Genomic DNA, 14,876 nt, shown 5'->3' on the forward strand with positions numbered 1-14,876 from the left:
GCAGGTAGAAAGGTAAGGTCAGAGGAGCTACCCTCAGGAGGCTCAGCTGCTGGGCAGAATCAGACACACAGAGGCAATTTAAACATGAAGCAGTGAATGGCGTGATCAAAGGAAGTGCTGCACTGCAGCTCAGGAGCAGAAAGGCAGGCGGTTAATTACAACATCTGAACAAAACCATTTCACCTCCCTCATTCTCAGGTTCCTCATCTATAACACGAGAAGAGAACATGACCCCTAGTGCTTCCTACAACTCCATGAACATGGGCATCCACAAAGTTCAAGTCTCCAGACCAGCATGGCACTGACCCTGGGGGGCAGTGCGAGGGCAAGAGCACACAGAGGATGCCACCAGTGCTCAGGGGAAAGAGGCCTATCACCTGGCTTACCTCGGGAGTGGCCTGAGGAACTTTACACACAGTTTCCATTCCTCCTAGCTTCCAGTGCCCATCTTCACTCACAAACACAGATGATAAGCAGACATTGTTGTGTGTGAGGTGTCCCTGGAAAAAAAAGAACAGGAAGAAGACTGCCACTCCAACTTTGAAGAAGAAGTCTTTAAAAAAACTACTAGTTACCAAAAAAAGATTATGACAAGATCTTCCCACTTGTGGACTGATATCGGAAACTACCAAGGGAATGAGGTCAGAAGAAGCGGAGAGTGCCCTGGGGAGCTCCTGGCCCCTCCCTGCCTGCTGAGCAGGAGAAGACACCCAGCCAGCGCAGGCCAGTCACGCCCCACCTGGAAATAGGGACCCAGATGTCCCTAACACGAATCCACCAGTCCTGTGGCCTAGCTCACTTGCACCAGTGCCTTTAAAGATAAAATTTATCTTTGCCCTCATAGGTTATTTTATTCATTTTCTGCTCTAAATTCTTTCTTACCTACATTCTATCATGAACCCAGATCCACTTCACCTGAAATCTTATCGGTAAGCATTAAAAAAATTCTGCCTGAAGAAGAAGAAAAGGGAATGAGAAGGACCAGCAGAAATGCCCCACAGACCACAGAAGAGTCGATTTTAAAACTATAAAAAATAGTTCAAATAAGAGAAAAGGAGAAAGTGAGAACAAGGTTTGAGTATTTAAGAATTTTCCCAACCAGAAATCATTTCAGTAGATGGAAAAGCTCTTTAAATTTTCTACCCATGAGATCAAATTTGTACATATTTTTATACAGAACACTCTAAAATATATATAAAGAAAAGTTTAGAATAGTATATATGGTATTTTCATTTGAGGAAAAATAAATAAGCATAAAGATGGTTGCTTTATATGCCCAAAGAATATCTCTGCAATAATACACAAATCACCATAGTAGCTTCTGGAGAGAATTCGCTGAAGGACCGAAGAGGGACTCTCCCTACAGGCAGTCCTACTATCAGCACGCCTTGTTCCAATAAAGATGTTCCTCCCCAGAGAAGCTTAACAATGTTAGTTATCATATGAACTTGTAAACATGTTTTTAAGACGTTATACATCCCACATAATATTTGGAGAGTCTGTCTTCCATATAGAAAAAAAATGAAAGCATGCATTGAAATGAGTCTTACGCAAATGTCTCTAACCTAAGACTGGTGTTTTTTCATTAAGGAGAACTGCTGAAGATCTGAATGTGTCAGAATGCAAACATCATTAAGGAATTATAGCTCTAGGGCTGGGAAGATGGTTCAATGAGAGCACTTGCCCAGCATGTATGAGATGAAAACAAACAAACAAGAAATAGTAGCTCGATAAAATTGTCAAGACATAGATCAGAAATAAACATAGGAACCATAATAATAGTAAACGTTACCACAGGCCAGGTAGCCTGGCTACTCCAGTATTCAGAGGCTGTCTCTCAACTGGTCCCACCCAAGTGGGATAGGATGTGTCTAAACTCTGCCTCTAAGAAATGGTCATTTCTTCAAATTTTAAAATTGCACAAAATTCCTAAAAACAAATAGGAATTGTGGTCTACAGCAACACTAATATTAACTTTTTGTTTTAACAAGCATCAACTGAGCCAGGCATGGTGGCACACAACTCAAATCCCAGCAACTAAAGAGGCTGAGGCAGGAGGACTGAAGGTTCAAGGCCAGCCTCAGCAACTTAGCAAGACCTATTTCAAAATCAAAAGGTCTGGGGATGTTCCTCAGTTTCAGAGCACCCCTGCGTTCAATCCCTGGTACCAATGAAAACAAAACACAACCAGGAACCAGCTGAGGCTGTTTTCAGGTAAAAACTTGTCCAAAACTAGGGGGAGACCACGGTAACCTCAAAATAAAATTGTACCAATAACTGCCCAAGGACAGAATGTGCTGCCCATTGCACAGATACCTGGAGCGTCTCCATCTTGCCCTTTCAACGTGTTCTTTGTCTTACAACTTCCACATATACCATGCCTTACAGCACTACTACACACTCATCCCCCAGGCTCCGTCAGAGCCCCTGAGCTGGACTGTACAGGTCACTTACTCTGTCATGAAGGAAGATGAGAGCCAGCAGAATGTCATAGATCCCAGAACAAATCTCTGCAGAAGACAGCCTTTCCAAGGCCACTTCCAGAGGCTGCACTCTCTCAGTGACCAGATGAATGCCATCTGCTTCCACAGTACATGACAGGAATCTCAGCAGGCAGGGGTGACGCAGTGTCTTCAAGTGCTGTAAAACGTAAACAGAAGAGCTGATGGAGCCGACGACTGGACCCAGAGCAGCCTCACGCACATGCGGGAAGAGGGAAGCCGCACACTCGCCCCTGCAGGTCTCCCTAGCTCCTACCCTTCCCCATAGTTCCACCAAGACAAGGGGGATCTCAGACTGTTCTCATTCCATTCAACTTATCAACAGCTAAATCACCCCACAGACCTGCACTTCCCTTAGGGCAGTGCCCGCCCTCTGTGCCCAGCCTTCCCAGGAAGTACCGCGATACATTCCCAACACATTGCGGAACCCTCACAAGGCAACAGAGGGGCGAAAAGCCTGGAGGACAATGTGTGTGGGACCAGCTTCTGGTCTGGGAGCTCTGGCTCTTCTTGCCACTGTGCAGCAGAGGCAGGCATCCCCTGAAGGCGGCGTGACAGAGGTGACAAAGGCTCGGCCAGCAAAGTCCCACCATCCTTCTGGCCAGAAGAATCAAGAGAGGAATCCTGCAGGCTGGAGTGCCAGGAGGCTATCCCTGAACAATAGGCACAGAACAGAACCGAGGTGGTGCAGCAAAGTGCTGGGAAGAGAACTGAGATCTGAACTTGCATTCCCAGGAAGGGTGAGAGGGGCGTAGTTCAAAAACTCAAGGCCCAAACCTAAGGGGTTAACACCCTGCTGTATCAAATATACCTACATCCTCAGAGTGTCAAAACAGAGCCAAGAGTCTATGCAGCAAATTCAGGATGCAACCCAACATTTGTACCCAACATACAAAGGACTGTGGAAATGCCATGAATTTTTAAGGGAATGAGTGTTAATGAGCCTGAAGATATTAAACAATCTGAAGAACAGAGAAAAAAAAAAGTATCTTCTAAAAAATGATGAGAGTATTAGGAACAAAAAAGTCTAATGCAGATAATTTAACTTCCAAACGAGAGGAAAAATGAGTTGGAACATTAAAAAAATAGTGGCTGAAAACATAAATGTGGCCAGATACTTAATTTACAGAGTTAAGAAGTTCAGTGAAGACCATACGGTCTCTTAAAAACGTAAAAACCTCCTGAGCTCAAGTCTGCTGACCCCAGCTGGGCATGGTGGTGTACACCTATATTCCTAGCAACTCCTGAGGCTAAGGCAAGAGGACCACAAGTTTGAGGCTAGCCTCAGCAACCTAATGTCTCAAAATAAAAAACAAAAGGAGGAGCTGGGAATGTGAGTCAGTGGTTAAATGCCCGAGTTCAATCCCCAGCACCTAAAAAAAAAAAAAGTTTGCAGACCTGCTATAGACCATTAACAAATGTGACTCTTTTACAAAACATTTTAATATTGTTCTCACCTTCTTATTTATCACCTATTTAATCCCCTTAAAATATTTAAAGTCTCTTTTAAATTTTTGATTTTTTTATTATACATAAAAGTGACTACCATTTTTGTGTTCACACTCCTCACCAATAAATAATGTCAGTTAAGTACCTTATATATGTATACTAGTTTGTTGTTGCTGTTTATACTGAGGATTGAAGCCAAGGGCACTTTAGCCACATACCTAGTCCTTTTTGAGCTGCTGAGGCTGTCCTTGAGATCCTCCTGCCTCAGTCTCCCGAGTTTCTGGGATGGTAGGTTATGTGCCAACATGCCTGGTCTACATACTATGTATTTTTTTCATATTCTACATGAACTACATATACTGTAAAACACAAAACAGAAGTACCAAAAGACTTAGATATTCCCAGTGCTTTTTCTCCACAACTGCAATGTTGCACAATACCTCAAGCAGGAACCCCATTTTGAGAAGTCCTCAGTATGAGATCCTCCCCTCCCTCACCTCTTTCCTTAGCAGAGACAGTGAACACACCTTCCTGACAAGCATAAGCCATTTCTGTTTCTGAACACAGGGGCTGGGTCAATTAAATCTGTAGGGTCTCTCCTTCTCTGGTTGGCCCTTTTACAGCCCCGTTGGGAAAATCCCTATGCATATTTTATGAGAATTACTTAATTAAAGAGTTCCCCAGTCTAATATTCTCACCCCAGGTAATAACTTATCATTTATTTACAGCAAAACATAAGCTGCTGAAATGCTATGACCTTCAAGCTCTGAGGTCTACCCTGTACTAGCCTCAGGTCACAGGGGGGAAATCTTGGAAGCCGGTCATTAGATTGGGAGGAGATGGAAAGGAGGATTTCACTGAGAGCATAACCTTCAATTTAACACTAGGTTTCATTTTCACAAATAAGTAGTTGATACTGAATGTTCTAAATACCTCCTTGAAAGGAGGACAGCATCAGAGTCCATAACCCAGCCTTGCTACAATTTTTCTATCAGTGGCTCAACCTATTATAAACTTCTTCCACAGAGGAATCTTCTGAGCATGTTGGATTCTCTAATATTTTAATTTTCATTTTATTCATTTATTTTATCTGGGGGGTACTGGGGATTGAACCCAAGGGAACTCAACTACTGAGCTATATCCCTGTCTTTTTTATTTTCTGTTTTGAGCCAGGGTCTCACTGTTGCTGAGGCTGGCTTCGAACTTGAGAAGCTCATGCCTCGCCTCCTGAGTTGCTGAGGTTAGAGGTATATGAGCCATTGTGTGCATTTAAAACAATTCACACATATGCAAAAAGAAGATAGTAGACATGCAGATAAGCCAAAATTGGTGCTAGCCAGTTGGTCAAATGAGTGTGGTTAGCTGAAGAGAACATCCTAAGAGTTATATTTGGAGCTAGTTTGTATGTAAAATCACACACACACATCTCACTTTTTTTTTTTTTTTGGTACCAGGGATTGACATGAGGGCGCTTAGCCACTGACTCACATTCCCAGCCATTTTGATTTTTTTATTTTGAGGCAGCGTCTTACTAAGTTGCTGAGGCTGGCTTTGAACTTGTGATCCTCCTGCCTCAGCCTCTCCAGCCACTGGCATGCACCACCATGCCCAGTCACCACATTTTCATTTTTTAAAAAATACTTTTGTTTTATTTATTTGTTTTGGTGGTGCTGAGAATTGAACCCAGGGCCTCGCATGTGCAAGGTGAGCGCTCCACCGCTGAGCCACAACCCCAGCCCCACATTTTCATTTTAAGAATCATTTCAAATAATTTTTTAACCAAACATGAAATATTTCCTTTTTGGCTGCTCAAGATAAATTCTTCATTCAGTTTTGTCTTAGAGCTCTGATCACTTTCTTTGATTTCAGGTCCCTTCTTTCGTTCTCCTTTTAGCACTCAGGATAGACTTGATAGACAGTAGGAGCCGCCTGGTTCAGTGTTAACAGGGAATAGTTAATAAGTGGCCACCTGATTTTCACTTTTGCTTCTGCTAATTTTTTTTTTTTTTACCCTAAATACTCCAGAAAAATTCTTGCTCCAAAGTGAGTTCCTGCTTGTTTATAATAAAAGAAAAGAGGAAGAAATGACGCACTGCATGATTCTGAACAAGACACTTAGCAAGAACCTCATCTGTCACTGCCCTTGAATACAGTCAATATTCTGCAAAACCATGCAGATTCACAGGAAGGACCAGCAGCTAATCAAATCACAATGTTTCTTGGGTTAATCTTCTGCTGCTTCTAAGAACAAGGGGAACAGGCTGCACCTGGGGAGGGCAACTTGGTTATTTTCTCAGTGACCCCAATTGAGCAAATCAATGGCTCTTGTTCTGGTGGAGGTAACTTGTTGAATGTCTTGAATGCATGTGCCCCAGAGTTAGGATTCCAGTTGGATTTATTCCCTGTTCCAGGCGCTCACCTCTAAAGCACACAGCTGAGCAAGGTCACTTACTAATGGATACAACTCCCAACATCTGTGCTATCTGTACTTACCTATGTCCATCCATTCAGAGCTCCTCAGTGTGAGAGTCTAGCCCTGAATATAAACTACTCCCGTTTTCAGGAATCACTAAAGACCCAACCATCTAGGAAATTAATTCAAGCCTTAGAGGCTTAACTTTCCACTGTTGTTCTGCTCTTGATTTGCTACATCATTTTGAGAACTACATAAAGTTAACTGACTCAATGTTCTTATCTATAGCTTACATCTACCTTCACACTTTAAAACAGGAAAAAAATCTACACTTTCACACCGTTAAATAAATATAACGAAACAGCTAAGATGACTAAACTGGAGAGTAATAATCTTTCAGAAAAAAATACTATTCCTTCTTCCCTAAAGATGCACATCTGGGACAAAGATGTAGAGAGAGTCTGTCTTTGTGTACCATGTCTGAAGGTTAGGTCATAAACTAGGAATAAAATTCAGGAAACATAAAAAATGGATAAAGAATTAGTCTGGGTAGAAATGTGGATGACTACAAGCGTCAGAGGAGAAACAGCAAGAAAGTCAGGTCTGGGAAGCATGGTGGGAACCAGGATATGCCTAATTCTGTCTGATGGCTGCATCATACCTAAGGAACAGGCAAATACGTCTTAAGTTCTGAATGGACACTGAGCAGGAGCCCTGTGAGAACACCAGGATCTGATCATGAGAGGGGAAGAGATACCCTCTGTAACTGTTAACTACATGGCAAGTTGGTTTACAATGAATTGGATGTTGTAAATAGTGTAAGAAAGGCCTATAAGGGAAAAGGGAAAGGGAGAGAAGGAGCCTGTCGATGTGAGGAAGAGACCACCTGCCCAACGGCAGACACAGCTGGTCACGCCCACACAGTGCAGGCTCTCCAATACTTCAACAAACCCTTCCACTATGCAGCCAGAGCCCTTCAGTGTCTCCCAGAACACCAAATCATGTACTTGGATGACAGCTACATACTTATGCCCAGATATGTGATTCCTGTATGAAGACTGAGGAGTTGTTTTTACCACAAAGCCTTAACTAAGCACTTTGATTATAACAAACAACCGTAACCAAATTCTGACTGAGAATTTATCATTCTTAACAGGCTGTTAGAAATGAGTCATAATCACCAGTAAGCACTATTAATGACAGCTGAGGAATTCAAGACCAAATGAGATCTTACGGGCCTAAATATTTTCATATTGGTTTGTGACCAGAGCTCTACTTGCATTTCAGTTACATACACCCACAAACACACAGTTATATATTTATCTATTTATAACAGTTGACTATCTGTATCATTTTTTGAATTTATAATAGTAAAGAAAGAACAATACTACCCAATAATATTTGCCAAGGAAAACACTATCTGCTTAAAAGAGTCATCATAACTTTCAAAGGCAGGATGAAGAACTCAAAGACTGGTGAGAGTTGAGATAACTAACTGCTTCAAAATTTCAGATATCAAGGACATCACACTCCTAAAACCTAATATACTGACTGTTATATATGTCTCAAGTACTGTGACCTAGTTTGTGGGTAATCAGAAATAGAATTCTGACAATGTAACTTCCTTATCACTTTGTTGCCATTTCAAATTTCCGTGATTCAAGTTTGAGTTTCAAAGCTACAGAGTAGATCTTCGGTGTTTTCCCTTTAAAAATTTTATGATCTGGGGCTAGGGTTGAGGGTCAGTGGTAGCACACTTGCCTGGCATGTGTGAGGCACTGGTTAGATTCTCAGCAGCGCATATAAATAAAGAAAATAAAGATCTATAGAAAACTAAAAAATATATATTTAAAAAAAAATTGATGTTCTGGTTTACTTGACTTTCAGGGTACATATGCCGGATATGATTTTTAAAAATCATATAGTCTGAAGGAAAAAACAAATATTATAAATTATAAATTCTAGTATCTGACTAGATATGATCAATTAAGCTATTTAAAAAAAAATTAAAAACAGCTGGGTGCTGTGGCACACACCTGTCATCCCAGCAACTCAGGAGGCTGAGGCAGGAGGAGGGCAAGTTCGAGTCAAGCCTGGGCAAACTAGTGAGATCCTGTTCCAAAACAAAAAAATAAAAAGGGCTGGGGATGTAGCTGAGTGACCGAGCACCCATGGGTTCAATTCCCAGTACTGGATTGGGGGACAGTGGGGGGGGAGGATAATCTTATTAGAAGAAAACACAAGAGGTATGTTAGACATTAACCAATTATTATCTTTTTAAATTGTCTCTTTTGCAAAATTACAATCAACAAATTATTAACAATTCTCAGATGGGATAGATAAAAGAGAAAAAAGTGGCTTTACCAAAAGGCAAAATTACCCAGCAAAAGAACTAGCTATACTTTTTTACCACATAATATTACAAGAAAATGTATTCTGGGCTAGGGGTGTAGCCCGGGGGTGGAGCACTTGCCTAGCCTGTGTGAGGCCCTGGGTTTAATCCCAGCATAGCATGCATGTGTGAATGAAGAAATGCACGAGTAAATGAGGGAATGAAAAGACTGTTACACATGTCTTTTTCCTAGGGAACTATCTTATAACTGTTCATTTCACACTTAACCTAAGACACAAAATCAAATAATTATTATGACCAATAAAATGCCAAAATTATATTACTAATACAACCTTTTATAACCATTAAAAAACTAAAAATTATTTAAAGAGCTATATAAAATAGGTATCCATGTTTCACATTAATTGATATAAAAAAGTGACTCACGGTATACTCCTGACATATTAAACACTCAAGAATTAATTAAAGAATACCACTGTATTTTTTCTTTTATAAACTTCTAAAGATAAAATTAAGTCTGCCAAAGGGCAAGGAAATATCAACTAACATCTTTCTTTTCTCTAATTATGAAAGACTTGAGATTATTTTATTTCATTAAATGATATTCCAATCTAAGGTAGAATTGTTTCTTATATCTCTTTTTCTTCTTTTTTTGGTGGTACTGGAGATTGAACCCAGAGCCTTGAGCATGTGAGGCAAGTCCTCTACCTCTGAGCTACAACCCCAGCCCTAGAACTATTTCCTGTAAGACGTGAGGGCCCCTGACAGTGCTCAGACAGCATGCCAGCGCACTGGCCCCTCAGCCGGGAGCAGCTCTGACTAGGTATAAACAAGAACCTTCTTCCTAAGGAGGAAACTAAAGCCTCCAGAGTTAGCAACCTGTCCAAGGTCCCTCAGCAAGAACTAGAGCCAAGGGCCAACATTCTTTCTTTCAACACACCAGTGTAAAACTCTTCTCTGGGACATCACAATGTCTCAGGAAAAGAAAAACATGACAAAGTTCCTAAAATATTTTATTTTCAAGCTCTTCATCAACAAACTAATTAATATGACAATGCTTACAGCATTTTTGCTAAACTAGATTAATTCCCTCTTAGATAAGCCATGAAAAATCATTTTCTTTTCTCATTAAAAAAATTAGCTATGATGACAGAAACCACTGCAAGGAGTTTTATGAGGTTTGGGTTCAGTTATGGCATCTGTTGGAAATAAACCCACAAAATAAGGATAACTATGTTGATACAGACCATCAATGATATTATTCCTTATGCCTTACCTCCTTTGATCTCTATTAATTTCATTTTTAAAAAACAGAACACAAGATAGTAAAAAGCACTAACTATCAAGCCATCACCTATTAAGGTACCTTGGCAGCTTTATTAACTTTGTCTTCATTTTCTCTTTTATATACAAAAACTGAAGCAAATTTGCCATCTTGCAGCACAGCAGGATAAACAGCAAGTCCAGAGGGCAAAGTAAATGGTGGCTCTTTCAGCGTATAGCTCTTTAAAGCACTGTTCTCTGATCCCATCCCTTAGGCAGCAAGGCCGTTCTGCAGCTCCTCTTCAAAGCCAAAGGGAACTAAAAGAAGACAAAACAATGGCAAATATGAATTCTATCTGCAATGGGAGCAGAGCTGTTCAAGGTCTCCAGAAACAGCCAAACTGTTTCTGCAACCTTGTAACTAGCACATTTGACAACAGAAATGGTTAACTGCTCAGCAAGTTAACAACAATGCTTGTTAATGAACACCGAACAAATCCAGAGAAAATGTACATCACCTACCAGTTACATGCAATTATCATACTCACCCAAACCCCCCATCATACAGGAACTTTCAGTTAGTTAGGAAAGCAACCAAAAAATAAAACAAGGTAACTCATATTTCTAATCAACTTACAATCCTGCCTCACAAAGGAAATGTTGTAAAACTTGGTTATTCAAAAACAATAGAACTTCTGTATGTCTAATATGTAACTATAAAGGAAAACAAAATACAAAGCATTAACAGTACGTCATAGAAACAAGGAAAAGATTAAAAGAGCAGTAGAATAATGGGAAAGAAAACATAACTCATTGAAGAAACACAAATTACAATAAAGAAAAAGTACAGTCTCACAACTCTTTAAAGTTATGCTTAAAAAAAGGAGAAATGGCAAAATATATAATCACAAAAGCTAAAACACACACACATAAAATTCTTGAAAATGCAAACTGCTTCATCACAGAAAACAGGTAAGTGGTTGCCTAGAGAGGGGTCACAGAGGAACAAAGGTGTGTGAGGAAACTTGTGCGGGGTAGATATATTCAGTATTTTGATTATAAACATACCAAAGGGTGATGACAAATGTCAAAACTTCTAAAATCTTGTTATGTTCAGTCTCTTCTATATGATTATACTTCAATACAATTTCTTTAAAATACATACATACATACATAAACACAAGAGACCTCCCAAATCTTCTATAATATGAACATGTCATTCTTTACATCAGAGATACAAATTCACAGTTGCAAGAGGTACCAGGAGTGCAGCAGGGATGGTGGAGCAGCAAAGGGCCTACTATGAGCGCACTGGCAACTACTGTGAGAAGTTGGCATTCTGAAGGCAATAGCTTTCACAAAGCTCAGCTCAACCACTTATGATGAGAAACTGAGAATCAGATATTTTGAGGGGAATTTCAATATTATTCAATGTTGCTCAAAAAATAAATTTTTTTTAAACCTGTGTAGGCCAAACAACAAATGTCTGGAATATTTGTGAAATCAGTTTTTAGTTCTGGCTTTACCATAATACGAAAAAATTTAAAAATAAAAGAATTCTAATTCTAGTCATGTGGCAAGCAAATTGCTAGTTCTAAATAGCACAGCCAAAAATTCCACAAAAATTGTAAATATTTCTGTTAAAAATCTATAATTTGGGGGAACATGTAAACCAAATAATGATTATACATAGACTCTACCTGGATTTTTTTCTACCTTGCTGAGGTTCATCCAACAATTTCTAAGTTATCCATGTAATGCTCTCAACACATATCGACCACAGAACCTGAAGTACATACACCATTATATAAGAATCACAGTAAGTACAAGGACTAAACCTATCTAAATTAAACATTCAAAATCCAAGCATGTTTCTGAATGTCAGAACTAATTCTGCTTTGTAATAAATCCACTGTGTTCCTACCCACCTAACAACTTATCCTAAGAACAAGAAGTAAAAACAATGCTAAAAATGCCATACCTCAACCGCAGGCGACAGTCACCTGTCTACTTGGATGACAGGTACTAGAGAGAAGTGAGGTGAATTCTGCTATTACGGAAATGTGGGGGTGCTGCTCAGGTGTGACCACCTCCTGCAGAATAGGGAAGCTGAGCTGGACACTAGGTTCTTGCACCCTCCCCTTTTCTGGGCACAGTTAATGGGTCCAGTGGCAACTATGGGCCAAAGGGCAGTCAATTCATAGATGAGCCTTCTGTAGGACCCAGGCCTGAATGAAGAGATGAAGTGCTCAGATCACTAACTCCCCCAAGAACCTGAACTTAAAGAGAGCTTTCTATCTAAGAGTAGCATAGCTAAAGGTGAAGGATGCCATGAGGTGGGCTGGGACTGGGGCAAGCCAAGGCCACCTGAAAGCAGAAACTTGGCAAGGACAGAAGTAGGTGGTTGGCAGCAGGACTACAAAAACTGGGAGAAGAGCATGGTCATGTTTTAGGGGCACTTAGCATACTCCAGCTCAAGGCTACAGGACCCCAGTTTCAAGTTCACTTCCCTCACTGCCTAACTGATACCCTACAATCAGCTCCATTCCCTCAAATAGCCCACGTGGGTCCAGGTTCTTTGAAACCAACTGCCATTTCATAAGAAGAAAACTCTACTTCTCTTTAAAATGCTGCCTGAAAAACTAATTAAACTAGAGGAAGGTTACAGAAGTGCCACTTTGAAACTGTTTATCTGAAGCAAACATAATTGCCTTCTCTCCAGCCAAAAAATTTAGCCTTTCAACCTCAATACACAATAAAGGAAAAACTGAGAATAAGGAACTGCAAGTAAATCAATGTCCTCTTGGCAGAAAATCATGCTGTTTAATATTAGTCCCTAAAGAGATAGGATGATTACCACGATTCAGGGCTTTACACTTCACTTATTAAGCCTTGATTTAATACCATGAATACCACTATAATTGATTAAAATTATGAAAGTGTTAAAGAAGAGATTAAAACCAGCAATTTTTTATAGCCATGTGTTTTAGGTCCAAGACCCTAAGAAACATCACTTGCAAGTTAAAAGAGGGTGCACTAATTTCTCGAGGAACTTGAGAGAAAATCTGCCATTTTACTTTTCTGAAAGCATGGGTAATAATGACAAATACCATCAGTGTCAGACGGACAGTGTAGTAGTTAAAGCCTACATACAGTTCAAACCGACCACTGCTATCTGAGAATGGCTTGAAGAAGTATTCTAACTCTTGAAACGACTTGTCCAAAGAGGCACAGCACAGGTACTACTACTATAAATACCTTTAAAAATAACTCAGCTAAAATCAACTTACTGAAAGTAAGATATATAACACGTAGATGATTTTTTTCTTGTTTGCAGGAAAAACACAAAATACTGCCTGTAAGCTTTGAGATTATAAGACATGAGAAGGTAGAAAAGGATAGCCTAACACCACATGACAGATATTTTGCAAAATTTGTCATCTCCACTCTGCGCTGAAAGGTGGGGTCTCCGGTCTCACTTGCCCCTCCGTCATCTTCCCAGGGAAGCCCTGCGTGCCCGTCTTCCTCCTCTGGCTGGCTGGGCCGGCACTCAGGTTTCCGGGTGGCCACCTGTGGATCGGGGAAGCCCTCCTCCAGGTCACTGGGCAGCTCCTACACCCCACCAAGAAACCGGCTTCCCCCGGGGAACGTTTCTCTCCAGGTCCTTGCCAGCAACTAACCGAGGTTACCAGGTCCCAGAGGCCGGAGCTTAAAGGTGGCAATGGCAATGGCTCGCAGCGAGTGCCCGGGCACCGCGGCCCCCGCCTCCGGGCCGGCCTCGCCGGACCTGTTGCCGGCGCGCTCCCGGCACCCACACGCCATTAGCGCCCAGTTCGGGGGGCCCAGGGCCAGCCTCGGCCGGAGCGCCCAGGCGGAGGCGCAGGCGGGCCTCACACCCGCGGGACGCGGCTCCGGGGACCGGCGGCGCCACCTCCTCACCTCGGGAAGCCTCGACTCCGCCCCAGCACGGAGCCGCTGCCGCCGCCGCCCGGGCTCGGTCCCGGCCTGCCCTCCGCGCCGCGCCCCGGCGACGGCAGCCCCACCCGGCCAGGCTCCCGCTTACCTGCGGAGGGCGGCGGGGAGGAGGCGCCCGGCCCCGGCTCCGACCCTTCGCTGCTGCCGACACCAACCGCCCTCGCTCCCCGTGCGGCCGCGGCCCCCACGCCACAGCCTTCCGGGGTTGGGTCTCTCGGACACCACAGAGACGGGCCCGGAAACGGCCCGAATGCCAGCCTTCGCCCCCACCGACGCCACCACTGAGGCGAACGAACCCGGAACCGAGGTAGAGCGCCGCACAGGTGACTCTCAGGCCGCTGCCATCTTGAGTGTGGGCGCCAGGACGGCCCTACGTTTCCATCACGGCCCTCCGCAGCTAAGTTGGTTATGTCACGTGGAGAGATCACCTCTATCACGTTTCGGATTGAATGGGCGTTTGTCTTGATTTAAAATTTCAGTTTCTTCACCGTACACTTTTAATTTCTTTTCCGCCCGAACCCAAAATGGCCACCGGTGGCCTCCAACAGATCCAGTAGCGAGGGGCGGGGCGGAGAAAAGGAGCGTGGAGCGGGGCGGGAACCTTCGGAAGGCGACGCCCCGCCCCGCGCCACCGATTGGCTGTGCTACGCGGGCCAATCGCTTTCGCGGACCGCGCGGAGGCTGTCAGAGGTCCCGGGACCTGCAGATCGGAGACTGACAGACCAGGGTCGCGGGGCTTCGGAAAGGAGACCCGAGAGAAGCGGTAGTGCTGTTCCTGACGTTGGCGGTGCCTGCTTAGGGTGTTAGGAGAACGAAGTGGGCTTACGTAGAGGTTGTGAAACTGCGTGGCACCAGGCCACCCAACGTCTTCACGGTGCCCAGTGGCGGTCGGCGCGGCTACGGCTTGGCGGCCCGGCCCGAG

At 42.8% G+C, this 14,876-nt stretch overlaps 1 protein-coding gene across 9 annotated transcripts in view; it reads right to left on the bottom strand.

Annotated features, from left to right (window-relative positions):
* Nucleotides 1-14,181, bottom strand: part of Scyl3 (SCY1 like pseudokinase 3) — a 32,505-nt gene extending 18,324 nt beyond the window's left edge. For 5 of the 9 annotated variants that reach the window (XM_040277979.2, XM_040277978.2, XM_078022288.1 and 2 more), the window contains exons 1-4: nt 14,043-14,181; nt 10,083-10,297; nt 2,455-2,640; nt 387-500 (exon numbers count right to left, since the gene is read on the bottom strand). In XM_040277979.2, coding sequence (XP_040133913.2) covers nt 387-500; nt 2,455-2,640; nt 10,083-10,247 — 465 coding nt within the window. In that variant the 5' untranslated portion in view covers nt 10,248-10,297; nt 14,043-14,181. Of the gene's footprint in view, nt 1-386; nt 501-2,454; nt 2,641-10,082; nt 10,298-13,269; nt 13,416-13,659; nt 13,897-13,918; nt 13,944-14,042 lie in introns of those variants that run through there. The other 4 variants (XM_078022287.1, XM_040277975.2, XM_040277974.2 and 1 more) reach the window with 4 other exon arrangements.
* Nucleotides 14,182-14,876: the final 695 nt, after the last annotated feature.

The sequence above is a fragment of the Ictidomys tridecemlineatus genome, chromosome 10, assembly GCF_052094955.1.
Source record: "Ictidomys tridecemlineatus isolate mIctTri1 chromosome 10, mIctTri1.hap1, whole genome shotgun sequence".
Classification (NCBI taxonomy): Eukaryota; Metazoa; Chordata; class Mammalia; order Rodentia; family Sciuridae; genus Ictidomys; species Ictidomys tridecemlineatus.